We start from the raw sequence: 15,928 nt of genomic DNA on the forward strand, positions 1-15,928 counted from the left end.
ACTGCTGGATGTGTCCAGCCTAACTAAACTTTCTGTGGCAGCAATTGACGCAAATTTTGACGCTACGCTATAAAAACACCGTGGTAAGCGTCTTTTGTTGCAATCAGTAATGATGCTCACGGGCGAATTAGACCTGGGTTGAACTAGAAAAAGGAGAGAGGACAGTTATGCCCGACAAAACGCAGAGATTTTCGTTGACCCTTTCTCAACGCTTGACTAATGTACTTTGCCGTTTTTTGTAGATTCTATTTCTGTTAATGTCTTCGCTATTCCTACTGTGGGTGCTTTTAAGTGTGCTTTGAGCGCTCACTTTCGTCTAAATGGCCTCGTTGTTCTGACTGTCTACAGATAGTATGCATAATGCATTTACTGTCTGGCCAAGTTTAAAATCCCATGCTAGTACGGTATGTCACCCTAGCCTGAAATTGGTTACCTGCTCCGTGAATAATAATAGTTATAATTTATTCTAGTGAAAAAACAGTGTTGTAACGAATCGGAGTGAAGATCAGTACGCGTATCGCTGGTATCATTTAAAATTCTTAGCACGTTGCTCGTTAATCATCTATCACTTCCGCAACATTATACAGACTTACCCGACACGTAAAAAGTCATGGCTAACATACGGGCAATAAAATCGTCACTGGTAAATAAATATCTGGTAAACGAGGTGCAGCAAGTCAGTGGCCCATGTGCAGGTGCAGCAGGATTTCTCTAACAGAGTTGAGACCCATGCTAAGCAGTTTTCTTGCTGATATCTGGGTGGCAGCCAGCCGGCAAGTATGGATACGGCATTCATCCCACCGCAGTGCGTACTCTTTGGTGTTGCGTCCGCCTACATCCCATTTTTTAACTTGTGCGTATCCGGCCACACATTATCCTCGCCTAAATTCGTCGGGGTTTGCAACAGGCCCTGCAACACCAACCGTAAGAAGCCCGATCGCCAGTAGCCGGACCAGTGGGCTGTCCGGCAGGGGGCAGACAGCGGCCGAATCTAACAGTGGTGCCGTTTCATCTAGCGTCTACAGTAAGTGCTGTTCATCTTATTAAAACCAACTGGCTAAGAACAGGCATGCCGATTCCAAAACATACGTCGACTGGTAATAGTGCAGTGACTAGTTGACCAGTGTCCACAATGAAAATAACTAAAGATTCACAGTAGTACATTAGCTAAGTGCCTAGTGACTTTCTCGCTGGCTACTTGGCTGTAGCCAGCCGGCCAGAATTGCATCCAGTCCACCATATGTCCTTCGTACTCTTCGGCGCCCACGGCTTTGAAGGCCGCCTGCGTCGCCGGGTTGAACTTGTGCGTATCCAGCCACACGTTGACTTCGCCCATCTCTTTCAGTTTTTGCAGTAGCGCTCGCAGCACCAATCGGAAGAAGCCACGGCGCCGGTATTCGGGATTGGTGTAGGCCGCGCCAATGACGCCTTCGCTCTTGTACAGACAATACGCGACGGGTGTGTCCGATCCGGCGGGAAATAGCGCAGCGCTGGGGAAACCCTTCTCGAGCATGTAGCGGAAGTAGATGGCGTTGTTGGCCAAGTGACCGTAATTACGCTCGCGGGCGATTCGGTCCGCGTGCTCCGGTTGTAAAGTATCCAGACGGAAACCATCCGGGGCTTCAAATCTACAATCATCGTACGACTGAATACCTAACATTATAAACGGGATTTAAAAATCCTGGTATGTGCCATAAGGAACGTAAAGTTATGGAAAAACAAAAAAATAATCACACAAAAAAACGAATCAGGCTGACGTTAGATTAAGGTTGGGCCAATGGAGACGGAAGTGGTTGCACTGTCCGGCCGAGAAGCCTTCAGTCGACGACATCTGCTGGAAAGTACCGCCATGAAAACCTCGACCAGAACCCAGAAGGATGGACTGCTCCGCTACCGGCAGATCTGCACAAAAAGCATTTTTCCAATAAATTTTTTTAAATGCGTTGGGCGGCTTGTGTCGCGTACCGGCGAAGACGATATTCTGTGTCCAGTCCAGCGTGTCCGGCTCGTCGAACAGCATTCGCCGGAAGACATCGGCGTCTTTAGAGTAGACGAAAACCTGGTAGCCGTTCATTATGGGGATATATTCCGGGTCGTTCTTCCGTGGTCGGCAGATGCAGACAGACGGACTGGGGAAGGTGTCCACGAGGAACTCGACGCCGGGCCAAGCGAAACGCTGGCGGAGGACGTTGCGCATCAGATGATATATCTGCGAAGCAAACGCATTAATGCGTATTGCTTGTCTACATTCTAATAACGCTTTCATGTATATAATTTCCGCAGTAACTATCAATACCGACAAGCTTCGAGGGAAATCGTTCTCCAACTGCGGCAAAACTTCCGCCATTTGTCCCTGGGTTAAGACTGGCATTATTCTGGCTTTGATGCAGCAACAGTGTTGGACAAATGTTGGGCGGGGATAGTCTAGGATTTGCTGCCAAAGCGACTCGTATTACGATTTTGGTTGGGAATCAAAAGCTTAATTAGCATTTGCCAGTGCGGAGCATTAAGTTACGGTAATTCAAATTATTATGCAGCTTTGCAGGTACAGATAAATCATGCCGCTATAACGGTATAATATTATGTAATCATACTGCAATGCCAACGGTAATTGCAGCGCTATCACATTCTGTTATCAGCGGTGCCTGTCAGACAGTAAAGCGTTGACAATACAATATGCTGCGGATATTGCACGAGTGTGGATAATATCCACGTTTTCATGGCTTTCCTACCATGGCCAAAATTGCAGGAAGCGGTGAGAAAGTAGCCGGTATAAAGGTCGGAGAAAGCCACAATAGTGGTTGTACTAATTTGACGCTGGGAACGATTAATGACTACAGACTACACTTGAATTAACGACTTAATCAGCCACCAAGGCAAAGATAACACACCGTTTGTACTATGCTCGCTTGCCGGTCCTTTCTTGCAGCAATTTTAATTCATGTTCCTTGAAGTCGCGTTTATATTTGTGGCTTATATATTTTTTTACCAGCTGTACAATGAAAGTATTAACACACGAACAGCTTGCAGAATTTTTACCAGTGCTGGAGAAGGATTTCCCTCGCAGTCTTCCGGTAAGACGCTGCTAATTCTACTCATCTACTTTGTAAAGATTAACAGTTACTGTAAGTCTGCAACCAAAACATGCGCTTGCGTGTTTTAATATAGGTGTATCATGTTATGCGCAATGTTGTCCGTCAGCGCTTCGCCTGGCCCGGCATCGAGTTCATCGTTGACGACTTCCCCAATCCCTCCGTCTGTATCGCTCGGCCCCGCAAAGACGATAAATCCTTCGTTCCCCTGATGAACGGTTATCAGGTATTTGTCTACTCCAAAGACACCAATGTCTTCCGGAAAATGTTATTCGAAGAACCTGACACACTGGACTGGACACAGAATATCATGTTTGCCGGTACAAACCACTGACTTAATCTACGTTTGAGTATGGTTAAGCAATAACGAAAATTTTGTGCAGATTTATCGGAGCCTGAGCATTTGGTACTGTTGGAAGGCGGTAAAGGCTTTCGTGGTGGTACTTTCGATCATCTGATTACGATGGAAGGCTTCCCAACGGGAGAATACTGCTACTACTTCGATTTACCAAACCTGGATTTACAGTGAGTTCCGAACTTGCTATTTATGTTACTGTTCGAACAGTTTTAAGGTCGCTGAACATTGGGTTAACCAAAATTAAAATGGCCACTGATATTGTAGATATGAAGTGCCGGAAGGTCTTCGCCTGGGCACGTTGAACCCGGAGCACGCCGTGCAAGTTGCCCGTGAACGCAACTACGGTCACACGGCTAACAACATTGCGTTCTTCCGCTACATGATGGAGAACGAATACCCTAGCGCTGCCCTCTTCCCTGTTGGTTCGGATTCGCCCATCGCCTACGCCATTTACAAGACAGAAGGCGTTGTGGGCGCCGCCTTCATCCACCCCGACTACCGCAAGCGGGGGCTGTACCAAGTGGTGCTACGGGCGCTGCTGAAGAAATTACGGGATATCGGGGAAATCCACGTCTGGGTGGAGACGATGAAGTTTAATTTGGCCTCGCAAGCCGGGATAAAGGCGGTTGGCGCTAAGGAGTACGAGGGACACACGGTGCACTGGATCAATTACTGGCCGGCGGGGCATGCATTCGACAGAGATCCGTACAAGAATTTCCGATGAGGATATGCCGATACAGTAATTAGTGGCGGATGTCATGATGCTTTTCGAACTGAAGATGCAACTAATGGTATGCAGTGCACGTTCCCAGTGCGTTTTCCGTGGAACCATTCAAAAACATTTGTCTGCTCTATGAGATGATTGTGTATAAATAATCTGCAGTATGAGCTGAAGGGTAGAAAATCGTACTTTTACACCACCCAACTTGTTCGAATTTCTTTGACCCTAACTGTTATTCGAAGAAAAAACTGCAAAACATACGATTTGCATCTCGTTAGACTTCAGAGAGCGTAAGAGCAAGAATTCGGTCAAAAAGCAATGAAACACCTGGAGGCGTGAACAACTTCTCATTACCTGTCAACTCCACCAAAACGCACATTTAGTACAAACGGAGCTATAGTTCTGTAAAACCTAGCTTAACCGTCATTCTGTAATTTCAAGGTACTCGCTGTGATCCTTCGGGATATCTGCCACACTGCAGCTAAGGCCCCATCTTCCAACCGGCAACGGACTTTCACTAGTCGTCCACGTGTCCGACAGGATGTCGTAGATTTCCACAAATTTCTGACTCCCTAAAGTCCTAGAATAACCTCCCAGGACGTAGATTTTTTCGCCGAAACAGCAGGCTGAAGAGGAATACGACGGGCGACTCAGTGCATCTACAGGTGCGGCAAAACAGGGCACGATGAGCCGCCACTTTCAAAAGATACTCCCGATGGCGATGAAATACAGTAGTTACCTCACTACCCTTACGTTTATTGATCCACTGCTTGGTGCTGGGGTTATACGCCTCTACGCAACTCAGAGCGCGCTCTCTAAATCCACCTATAAAACGAAAAGTCTACTGCTGCAGAATGTACGTATGTATACCCTATACAGTGTACTGTGTGCATGCAAACATCACTGCTGCTACAGCGTGCTTATGTGACGTCGTTAATGTCATGAAGTAATGAACATATTACTTTACCGATAATTCGAAAATTCGATAACCGATCATTCGCTACCGACGATTCGATTCTTCTCAAGTTCTCGATTGCTACGTTACAGCCTGTTTACGGTACCCAAAAGCGGTTCGTTCTTAGCTGGTAACCAACTGAGTGAACTGACCAATGACGTAAATCCACCCGTCTGGTCCGACACACACGGAAGCGCGGCTTCGTGCACTAGGCATTTTTGGTAGCTCACTCCACCGATCGGATTTCGGGTCGTAACTGAACGCCGAATCCGTGATCCCGTGAGCCGCTGCCGTAGAACCTCCAAAGGTAAACACCTTGCCTTCAAAACTGACAACGGCGGATTTCGTCAAAGCCCAGGGTAAAGATGCCACGAACGTCCACTGATCCATCAGCACATCATAGCGTTCCACGGTGGCCAAAGTTGCCAAGTTCTTATCATGACCACCAACAGCATAAATATGGCGACCCACTGCAGCCACCCCAGCGCATCCGCGCCCGGTGCGCATGGGCGCCACATCCTTCCACTCAGCCACAGCAGGGTTATAGCGAAGGGTGCGCGGCGTAACCCCAGACTCCCCACTACCGTTGCCACACAGGAACAAATCGCCGTGGAAGGTCGCCAAACCAACCAGGGCCACACTGAACGGTATCCGGGCTAGCGTCCTCCAATTGGAGGTGTGTGGGTTAAAACAGTCGACACGGTCACGGTCCGACATCGATTTCCATGAGTTCCCTCCAGCGCAAATAATAACCGCTTCGAAACCTGAGATAAAGCAGTAAAAGCACTACCGCTTCAGGTACTCGGGCCCGAACTGTAGGGTTGAGTCTGACGCGTAGTACGACTACTAAACGTCTGACTCTGACCAAGCATTTTTTAGTCCTTCAGAACTTCTTAGTTTTCTGAGCTTTCTTATGCTTTTTACCTTTCTCAGATTTTTTATGGTATTTGTGAGGCTTTCGCAGAAATTTTTGATTTGTTTATTTTAAAAAAATCTAAAAAAGTAAGAACCTAAATAACTAAGAAAGTTAAGCAAACCCTAACACAGCAATAAAAAGCACAACAAGACGCGAATTTGTATAGTCAGACTCAGACTTTTAATAGTCAGGGCTCACAGTCAGACTCAGCCCTAGAGCGCGGGCCAGCCGGCCAGGTATTCGGAGTACACACGACAACAAACTTACGAAAGGCTTTTCGTGGAGTGCGACGAGAGGTGATCACGTGGCTGTCAGATCCCGGCAGCGTCTTCAAGTATTCTGCCTGGCGCATAGCTTTGTTTCCGCCGGAATAATCCGTGACGGCGTTAATGCAGGCCACCAGGTAATCATCCAGGCCCTGCGGACCCAGATACGACAGCCGAATGTTCTGCAATATCTCCCAAAATTCCCCGCGTCGCTGCTCCAGGTCGTGATGCAGCCACCGCATAACGGCCAGCAGCACATCCTCCTCGCGTGTTGCCCACAAGTCGTCGGAGCGAATTAGGTCCAAAACCTATTCAGAACCAAAACTGCCAAGTGCCGTTATGTTACGAATTATGGCCAATTTCTGCAGCAATTTACGATCCAGTCGTATGCAACGATCTGCTCCTGTTCGTGCTATAACTGCCGATTAACTGTATGCCATCAAAACACCATAAAAAAGTAAAAATCGTAAAGATTTGAACAGTTGATTAGTCAACACGGTTGTCTATTGCTTACCGTATTCTTCGCCACTTGCAGGAATTCTTGTCCTTTCGAGATACTAACAAAATGTTTGAGGACCAAAGTCTTGGCTTTGTTGGCTAGCGTCGGATTTTTGTGTGCATCGGAATCCGCGAAACAATACAGCATCAGACAGTTACTGACGTCTATGTGATCGTCCATGAATTTCCAGCAGGCATCCACGACGGTGGCAATGTCCAGAAACGCAGCAGCAATCAGCATTGACTGTACGTTGCTTTCGGTGACGCGCAGATCCGCCATGTAGCAGTAGTCTACTAACCTGCGAAATTAAATTAGGGAAATTATACCAATAACTGGTGACCACAAGTCCACAACTCGCGAAAACATTCTGCGCTCACGAAATGTACGCAATCATTTTCCGTAGTATGGTACTAGTACGCTAAGTAGAGAAGGAGCCATTATAATAAAAACTACGAGCAATTCGCAACACACTGGGCTTGCGAAAGCAAAGACTCACCCAGAGAGAACACTGTGAAATGTTTTGCAGTTGAATAACTTGCTGCGTTGATTCTTTCATTCCCGACAGAAACATGGTGCGAAAATACGCACTGCGCACACTGAGAACGCTGCGATGACACGGAATCCCAGCAGAATCAGCTTCACAACCACGCAGCTCCACATCGCACAGCATTCGTGAGGCGCGCAGATTTTGCCATTCTCGACGCAAATCCACGATGTCCGACCCAATATATATCGCGCTTTCATCTTTCTGAGAAGGATGATCGGGCTGGCCGGCTTGTTCAGCAGTCCTCTTGGCTGCCATTCTCCAACGGAGCGGGGAAGCCTCTACAAAATCGGGGGCCCATCAAATGCACATGTCAAATAACAACGACATCGAAACCGTGTGCTTAACAGTTATTCTGAACTTACTGATATCAAGCCCGACAGAAAAAGGGGTTCCTGTGGCAATTCTTCGAAGCCAGAAAAATTGACACGTTGTCCACGTATACTCGAAGTAGCTGTCAAACAAATCAAATCTCTCAATGTTTCGTGCTTAAACAGGATCTGCGCTTTTGCAGCCAGCAAGTGGAGGGTTTCTGTGTTGGATAAGCCCATTAGACTGGGCGGTAAGGTAAGCCTGCCGGGGGTAGCGAGCTGAGCTTTATGTGGTAAAGCCGATGAGTCACGGCTGGCCAGCGTGGTGTGTTTTTACTTTTTAACGGTGTGATGCGAGACTGTGAAATTGGACGGGGATCAGTTCGTGATCAGCTCTTTTCCAACCTCTAAAAACTGCTGACCATGGAGGCATGGACGTCCTGCCGTTCGATCGATCATTGTTAGTTGTTACCTTTCGAGTTTCGACTCACATTCCCTCACAGCCTTTCGTCCTGAGAGTTCAGTCTTCTTCCTCAATCATATTTATAACATCTCGATTATTTGTACGTAAATAGTAATTTAGATTTTAGAGTCTTAGACCGCCAACAAAACCTGGTTAGCGTCGTGGCGCGGTGAAGAACCAACCCTCAGTAAACGGAAGTTCAACATGTGGCCATCCGTTGTAATGTCGGATAATAATGTCGGCTAGATTTGTTTCAGTAGGCACTAACACAATGGTCCTTACTATAGGAAAACTGTGGCGTTGTTTTAGAAAATAAAGGATGTTGTGGTCAAAACGTAGATACAACTGCGGCACAATGTTGTATCTGTACAGAGTACAAAACAGATATTAAAGTTATTAGCTAATTGCGTGGTGTTTTTCTTTCGGGTCCGGATGATTACTGAAGAGTGCAGAGAGGTAAAAAAAGCATTTAGAGCCAAAGATGACACAATCTGTTGCCTGAGAATACAAGTGGGATCGGACTGCCACCGAGGCATTGCGTTCGTACAGCGGTCAAAAAGGTTTGAGTGATACTGCATGACTGAGTGCATGTCATTCTCTGCCTCTGCATTAGATTTTATGAGTCTCACTATTGTTAGGGCGGGACGCTCCGCCCTCCTGAGTAGCTATTCGCTGTTTCTGGGATTTCCATCCCGGTTTCTGGGATTTCCATTTCCACTGAAGCATTTTTCCCTCTGTAATTTCAGTCCGATTTGACCAATAAAAGCAGTTCGATTTGACCAATAAAAGCAGATTTGACCAATAAAAGCAGTGTCACTGAAACACGGAACTGAATCGTAGTGGATCAGTAATTATTAACGCTTCAATCAGCATGGGTACAATACAGCTGACAACGTCGAGCAAATTAAGAAATGCGAGTAAAAAATCGATCTCAGCTCGCACGCGTTAAGGAAGAGTAGCCGAACCTTCTAAGCTGAACTTCTTAAGCAGAAAAGGTGAAAATTAAGAATCTCCAGTAGAACCAATAAATACAGTACATAGGCTTCCCTATTATAATATGTACAAGTATAAGAAAGATCAGGGAGAAACGTTAACAGCATTGATCTTCTCGAATGACTTAGAAAAGGAATTGCTCAGCTCGCCGAAAGCCCAGCGTCGGTTGCTGTTGGCTCGCCAGTGGTGGCTGCCCCGTTGCCCGAAGCGACCGATGGGCATATGCACGCGACCGCTGTTGGCCAAAGAATCCCGGTCGGTGGAGGTCTGTTCCGGGCTGGGCGCCAGGGATTTCTCCCGGAAGCAGCGGTTCAGTGCTTTCACCACGGCCAGTTTCCGCCACAGTCCCATGGACCAGATGCCGTAAACGTACGGATTCACCACAGAGGTGGTTACGCCGAAGATGAAGAGGATCTCCTGGCACAGCTGGTTGAAGTCCTGTGCACTCGCTCTGCAACATAACAACTGTCGTGAAAAGACAACAAAAAACCGAGCTTCTAATATTCACTACGAGTACGTATTTCATTGCTTTTCGATATTCGTAATAATTATTATGACCTTTCTAGACAAGCATCGGCCGCACAAATTCGGCCCAAAGCAAAAATAATTTTTTTGTAAGCAAATACATAAATAAATACTGATAACTGCTGAGAAAGTTTATTTCAGTACACGTTTCACATACGTATAGGGTCAGATTAGGTTCAATGAAAATTTAGAACAAAACTATTGATTTCTGTTAGCTGTCGCAGTTTAAGTATCGCATTAGAGGGGCTGCTTATGCAGATAAGTGCTTTTTGAAGTACTGTAAAATCATGCAAAAACGTATCTAGGGAAAGCACTTCTAATGGAAACAGCGTCGAAGTAACCGATAATCAGGACTCGTTAAATGATTGTTTGGATTTTATAGACACGACACATCTGTCTTACCTGTCAATAAAATACCACATGGACATGATTTGGTACGGCGACCAGCACAGTATAAAGATCCCCACAATCATCACTGCAACACCCGATCAATTAATTATACGTCGGCATTCTGATGTTGACATTTTTTACTCGCACTTGTTGATGCTTGAGTTTTTCACGTACCAGTCATCCGGAGTGTCTTGTGTTTGGCCTTAACGAGCCGGTCGGAATTGTTGGTGCGCAGCGACAAGGTCAGACTGTGGGTGCTGTTCCGTCTCAGTTTCGTGGTGGACGGCTCTGTTGACAAATGCATCTTATTAGGTTATCATCATCCATGAAATTTCCATTACACTTCTCACGTCCCGACCGCGTGAATAAATACATAACGGTTTGATGCGCTTAACAGTGGATACGGACTATGCATGACTTGACCGACGTCAGAGTTATTTGATTAATGATTACTATACCCGTATTTGAATTACAGTCAGCATCCTGTATCGGTTAACGCAGATTTGAGCTTGTAATCTATGCTGTGTATTCTTGAGCAAAATTATAATTATTAAAATACGGATACATAATGTATGCATTGTATTCTTCTTTGATACTTGCCCATTTCAGTTTGCCGGCTGACTCAGCAACGCCCTAAACCATTTGCGCATATTAGAGCTCGGGTGCATCATTCCGTTACGAAAAATTATTTGCACGTAACTTTCAGCTGTTAAGTTTGCATCTCTACAGGGTGCAGTTTAGTTGATACATACTTTGACGTTTCTCAACAACTGATCACTGTACATCTCCCCGAATGGACAAAGAATCACCCGGGTATTAAGTTCCTGGAGGCGCAAAATTGTTATATATACAAAAGTGCGAATCACACCCCATGGGGTGTGATGCAAGTATCTGTGTGATGCAAGTGAAAGTAGTGCTGTTGCAACAGCACTACTTTCACGGTTTCACCTAACATCTTTCTGCTAATTTTTTGAGTCAGTTGCAAAGGCACGTATTGGATGCACAGTAAGGGCGGTGTAAACAATTGTTTTTAAAAAGTGTGCACTTTAAAAAAACTGGAACACGGTGGTGGTTAATTATTCAATAAAAATAAGCGATCTTCTGCTGAGAAAAGCTGTAGCAGAAATTAGCCGCTTTCTCTGAAAGTTTCTCTGAAGTTGTTATGTTTTGTAGGCAGGAGCCACCGGCGTACGCGTACTAACAATACTTGGAAGCGTCGATCGCTACTTGATGACTAAAATTTAAACAACTGTATCTTTACTAACCTTCCGGTAACGCCGACGTGGACATGCGCCACCAAATCCCCATATAGCAGACGAGGATCACAATCAACGGGAGCCCATACGTCAGCGTCAGTAAAAACACCCCGTAGGCCAGTTCAGCAGCTGGTGAGCTGAAGGCGCCGAAGGTGACGCACTGCCGGTACCAGGGGAAGAGCGGATGTTCGGCCACGTGCCAGATGACTGCCTGCGGGGCCCGTCCAGGCCAGACACACCATGGAGCGGACGCGCCGACTACCCTGTCGGTGGGAGGCCAACGGCGTCCAGATGGCCAGGAAACGGTCCACGCTGATAGCCACTAGGAGCAGCGCACTGAGGTACAGGCCGAAGACGCGCAGGAAGGATACGCCGCGGCACGTGATGTCGTCGGCCAGCCAGCGCACGCTCAACTTCCAGCAGATCTACGAGGGATTGATATGGATCAATACATACTGTAATTGTTATCTCATATTAAATGTAAACCTAAACCAGAAAACAGCATGCAGTTTTAAAGAAAGGTTTTCCTGTATGCTGAAGGATATATCTCCATGATTCCAGGAATGCTACAGTGGTTACATTATGATAACAAGACCTTTGGACACGCACCTTAAAAGTATTATCTAATTTACCAAAGTATTTTGTTTTAGCTCGCAGTTTGCGCGACTGCGTTAAAAGTTACATTCATTTTGTGTTTCGCATTTTTGTGTTTTTCGCATTGCGGACACTTATAAAATATACGTTGCATTCCGGACATCACAGACCCGAAATTCCCTGTTCATTTTTATTTTAAAGGACTTGTTATTAATCAGTTTCTATTAATACGCTTTTAGGATGTATATAAGCTGGTAAAACGACAATAATTATAACACTCAATTTTAGAAACGTTTTTATCACGTGGAGCAACGCGGAAACATCTCTGTATCTCTGTAAAAATTGAGTACCTTAAAGATACTCTGAAGGTTGCTTTTCTAGATAGAACATCTTAAAAGGCGAATCTGTCGGCCTGTTTTTATAAGCAAAATTTCAATGAACCTTCCTTCAGCGCAACGTAAAGAAAGAGTTCAGTTTTGAAAAGTCAAAAAGGTAAGGCAGTACTCGCATGTAACGGCCAAGCCCTTGATAATACTTGTACTTTTCTCCAGTTTGCTCGACTTTAACGTCAATAATAAATGCGGCCAGGATGACGAAAACACGCTGTTGACCGTAAAAAATTACCGCGCACTGTGGAATTATCCTAATCACCTCCAGACACCGACGTCAGTCGCTGCTGAATGCACCGGATACCCCGGACTGGACAAATAACCCCATCAGCTACTATTACACCGTCGACTCTTCCCCGGCTAATTGACGTCTAATTGTAGCCGGTTGTGTCGACCCGCCAGATGGCAGCGCGCGTCAACACCGGCCAATTCGGACAATACCCGTCGCTGACGCTCGCTCACCCCCGGATTTTGCCCACTATGGTCGGCCACGCTGGCAGGGAGGGTAGGTGACCCGAGGGGCGGGGCCTTAAACCGACAAACAACTCCCGGTAATTACCGCTTCGCACGTGCGCGCAATCCACCACCCAGCACGTGCGTTTAAGAAACCGATCGCAATATGACCGGAAGGTGAACGCGGCGTCCTTGAACTTTCCACCGGATATCCCAGTTTCGCTTCGTTATTCCCAGAATAAAAGTAACCTTTTGCTTATGCGGATGCGTTCGAAACTAGATAGAAAAAAAGCTGAATCTGCCCGTTTAAAAGTCCGGCAAAAACGAAGATTGTCGTTTTTCTGGGAAAATGTCCGCCTAGATAAGAAGGCGGAAGATGCGCAAGTGTCTCTGTACTACGGAGAAAACGATCCGGGAGATTATACAGCTTAATTCCGGTGCAATCCGGCTTTAGCCTGATCGCGGGGAGATTAGCGTTGCAGCGTGAACGACACCGGTCCAGAGAAACCGGAGAAGCCGTAGAAACTCGCGATGCCGGGAAATTAGGTATCATGCGTTCGACAAACAGCGAGATTAGTCAGCATGCACACCATACAAAAAAAGCGTGATGTTTAAGTAGACATTTAACTAAAGATACTTCTGTTATTGTTCTAAACTTAATTTAGAACATCATATTTTTCGTTTGAACGGAAAACCAGTCTACGGACTGACCGTAATATTATTATTAAAGCCGGCTTCCAATTTGGCCACAAAATAAACCGGCGCTTCTCAGTCTTTGCTCAGAACACCGTTTTGTGCGTCACGTGCTTACGCTTTGTATGGATACAGAAGCTGAAAACCACGCTTTTTGGAATTTTATACCGCTGAAAGGAAACATTGTCCTAAATTCTGTACGAGTGCTAAGAAAACAAAATTTCGCACGATAAATAATTAACACCATATGTTCGTTTTTGAGCGAATGATTAGCGCTGCTTTTGGATGCCTCGATTTATTATTTTGAGATACGGTCAGCCGACGCCGGGCTTTATTGGAAAAGCGGAAACAGGTCGGAAATATAATACTTAACCTGGATTAGGCAATATTATTGTCATCCATGAACATGCGCAACCGGATCCATAAATCGATCCTATCGGCAGCGCCCTAATGGTGTTTAATTGAAGCGTAATACTGTTTACAAAAATTAATCGAATATGACATAATGCAATTAACCCGAAATACCGGCACGGTCACGTTATACCCTGCACACAAACGCATCCGGCACATACTTCCGGTAACAAGGCTAATTCCCGCTGCCCGCCAGCCCGACCAAACTATAGCCCTGTATTAACCAAATGCATTCAAGCCCAATGAGACGCCAAACAAGCAATCTGACACCGGCATTGTTCGCGCCCATTTTGTGTTGGACGCCTATAAGCAGCTGGTGCCGGTTTAATGCCGCACAGCTGACGGAGGTTTTTTATTTCATTCTCGCGAAACTGTCATCAGGGTGTGCGGGTGGTGGGCAGTGTGCGGTGGTGCGGAAGACCAACTGCCGCCTATGCATATAGATTGACGATAATCAGCCGCAACAGGGACCTTCATTAGAAACTCGTCTCTTTACTCAGACGCCGATCAATACACATCTGCACCTGATTTTCTCGGTAAATAACCGGCCAAAATAAAGATGAATATACGCACAATAATACTGCATAATCAGGAGCGTCTTTTCACGGCAGTGCAGACAAACATTTTTGCTGTCGAATTATTGACGGCCGCTTACAGACAAAAACTTTCTTATATGTTTTTACAAAACATAAGATACCTGAGAAACCAATGCAAAATTGCCGTTATGCATTATTTCAATATTTTCGGAGCATATACGCTTTAGCTGTACAGTTTACGGACAGTGAGTATTGAGTACTTATGGTGAGAAATACTGAGCCTCATTATCAGCCGCTCAAGCGCGCGGCTACTTGAGCAACGAGACCTGGCGGAAGTCAGCAGTTTATACGTATCCCGAATGTTTTTAGTCAAACGCCACGTAACTACATATACAAGCCTGCATAATATATTCTGAAAACTTTTAAATTACTTGTGTTTAGAATATTTACCAACAACACAGTTACAGAAATTAAACTGGTTCTGGATTACCGGTGAGAATTTTGCCAAGTATCAAAGTATCTAAGTTTTTGCCAGATAAATTAATAGAAAGTATTTAGGATGATTCTAAATTTAAAATAAAAATTTGTGAAAAAGCATTTCTAATCGAAGCATTGTAATAACCTTTTTTTGTTAGTGTAATTACCATGCCGGTATGATTAGTATGCATAGGGTATACCTTTAAGGGCATCTCCACCAGCGTGGTGATCGTATCGGCCACACACAGATGCATGAGCAGCACATGCACCCGGCCTTTCTTCTTCCTCTGCGCCAGGTTGACCAGCACCAGCAGATTGCCGACCAGCGAGATCCACAGCAGATTGGCGTAGATCCCGATGACCACCACGTTGACCACGGTGAACTGCATCTCCAGCGGCAGCAGCAGGCTGACATTGCCCACCGTCGTATTCTCCATGATAAAAAAGTCCCAGACTCCCGGTAAAATGTCAGTGAACCATCGCTCTCGTTCAACGCAATGCAAATATAAATTGCGGATTAAAGGTTATCGCTGGATGATGAATTGAGATAACTGTCGCGCATCCTCGACGCGGGAATATACGGGAAGAAAAGCGGACAAATTGCCAACGACCGATGGATAATCCCCGGTTAGGGAATTAATCATATGAGCAGCGCACGCGGCCTTCTTGACGAAATTGTGTTTTTTGTTGAAGTGGATGGGAAATGTGGGACGCCGCGGCAAAAGAGTGGTTTAGAAAAGAGGCAACTGGGAATCGTGCCGGCATACAGATTGAATATAACTGACCGCGTTGCATTCAACGGGAAGATATGTCGGGATGGGATAGATGACGGGGCCGGATTAGCGGCGGGATTATGACGAGCATACCGGCAGCCGAGCGCCGGGAAGGGTGTACGACTGTACGTACTACGTACTAGGTAGAATGTACGGCGAAAATCGGTTAAGGTGCACCGTCAGATCACCGCCCGATCATTTATCTGGCTCTAATTAAGTATATACTTAATTATTACGTAGATTATTACGTAATATATTACTATTATTACGTAATTATTATTATTATTATTATTATTATTATTATTATTATTAC

At 45.7% G+C, this 15,928-nt stretch overlaps 3 protein-coding genes and 1 pseudogene across 5 annotated transcripts; 1 reads left to right on the top strand and 3 right to left on the bottom strand.

Moving 5' to 3' along the window:
- Positions 1-340: 340 nt before the first annotated feature.
- Positions 341-2,592, bottom strand: LOC129596629 (uncharacterized). 2 transcript variants are annotated; one of them, XM_055493963.1, is made up of 4 exons: positions 2,301-2,592; positions 1,966-2,209; positions 1,758-1,902; positions 341-1,628 (listed from the first exon to the last, which is right to left on the bottom strand). In XM_055493963.1, the coding sequence occupies exons 2-4, from the start codon at positions 2,195-2,197 to the stop codon at positions 1,151-1,153; spliced, it is 855 nt and encodes a 284-aa protein (XP_055349938.1). In that variant the 5' UTR covers positions 2,198-2,209; positions 2,301-2,592; the 3' UTR covers positions 341-1,150. The 2 variants fall into 2 exon arrangements, with proteins under 2 accessions (XP_055349938.1, XP_055349937.1); XM_055493962.1 differs by having other exon boundaries at positions 343-1,628; positions 2,297-2,590.
- A 312-nt stretch (positions 2,593-2,904) lies between these two features.
- Positions 2,905-7,007, top strand: LOC129596622 (uncharacterized). 2 transcript variants are annotated; one of them, XR_008691458.1, is made up of 6 exons: positions 2,905-3,074; positions 3,169-3,412; positions 3,476-3,617; positions 3,715-4,241; positions 4,613-4,836; positions 6,844-7,007. XR_008691458.1 is itself a non-coding variant. In XM_055493953.1 (4 exons), the coding sequence occupies exons 1-4, from the start codon at positions 3,000-3,002 to the stop codon at positions 4,172-4,174; spliced, it is 921 nt and encodes a 306-aa protein (XP_055349928.1). In that variant the 5' UTR covers positions 2,905-2,999; the 3' UTR covers positions 4,175-4,427. The 2 variants fall into 2 exon arrangements, 1 of the variants encoding a protein (XP_055349928.1); XM_055493953.1 differs by lacking the exons at positions 4,613-4,836; positions 6,844-7,007 and having other exon boundaries at positions 3,715-4,427.
- LOC129596621 (kelch-like protein 5) lies at positions 4,396-7,849 on the bottom strand. The gene is made up of 7 exons (XM_055493952.1): positions 7,717-7,849; positions 7,304-7,632; positions 6,823-7,105; positions 6,310-6,616; positions 5,279-5,890; positions 4,925-4,996; positions 4,396-4,830 (listed from the first exon to the last, which is right to left on the bottom strand). Exons 3-7 carry the CDS (start codon positions 7,084-7,086, stop codon positions 4,595-4,597), a joined length of 1,491 nt encoding a protein of 496 aa, XP_055349927.1. The 5' UTR covers positions 7,087-7,105; positions 7,304-7,632; positions 7,717-7,849; the 3' UTR covers positions 4,396-4,594.
- Positions 7,850-8,965: 1,116 nt separating this feature from the next.
- Positions 8,966-15,583, bottom strand: LOC129596662 (adipokinetic hormone/corazonin-related peptide receptor variant I-like; annotated as a pseudogene).
- Between the last annotated feature and the right edge of the window lie 345 nt (positions 15,584-15,928).

The sequence above is a fragment of the Paramacrobiotus metropolitanus genome, unplaced genomic scaffold (genome assembly GCF_019649055.1).
Source record: "Paramacrobiotus metropolitanus isolate TYO unplaced genomic scaffold, Prichtersi_v1.0 Parri_scaffold0000093, whole genome shotgun sequence".
Classification (NCBI taxonomy): Eukaryota; Metazoa; Tardigrada; class Eutardigrada; order Parachela; family Macrobiotidae; genus Paramacrobiotus; species Paramacrobiotus metropolitanus.

Excerpts from the sequence above, each read along its gene's own strand:
- LOC129596629 (XM_055493962.1), bottom strand. The coding sequence starts at position 2,371 with ATGCCAGTCTTAACCCAGGGACAAATGGCGGAAGTTTTGCCGCAGTTG. Across the intron at positions 2,210-2,296 it reads ATTTCCCTCGAAGCTTGTCG|ATATATCATCTGATGCGCAA; the intron begins GTATTGATAGTT and ends TTTGCTTCGCAG. Across the intron at positions 1,903-1,965 it reads ACAGAATATCGTCTTCGCCG|ATCTGCCGGTAGCGGAGCAG; the intron begins GTACGCGACACA and ends CTTTTTGTGCAG.
- LOC129596622 (XM_055493953.1), top strand. The coding sequence starts at position 3,000 with ATGAAAGTATTAACACACGAACAGCTTGCAGAATTTTTACCAGTGCTG. Across the intron at positions 3,075-3,168 it reads ATTTCCCTCGCAGTCTTCCG|GTGTATCATGTTATGCGCAA; the intron begins GTAAGACGCTGC and ends GTTTTAATATAG. Across the intron at positions 3,618-3,714 it reads TTACCAAACCTGGATTTACA|ATATGAAGTGCCGGAAGGTC; the intron begins GTGAGTTCCGAA and ends CTGATATTGTAG.
- LOC129596621 (XM_055493952.1), bottom strand. The coding sequence starts at position 7,086 with ATGGCGGATCTGCGCGTCACCGAAAGCAACGTACAGTCAATGCTGATT. Across the intron at positions 6,617-6,822 it reads TGCAAGTGGCGAAGAATACG|GTTTTGGACCTAATTCGCTC; the intron begins GTAAGCAATAGA and ends GGTTCTGAATAG. Across the intron at positions 5,891-6,309 it reads CACTCCACGAAAAGCCTTTC|GTTTCGAAGCGGTTATTATT; the intron begins GTAAGTTTGTTG and ends GCTTTATCTCAG.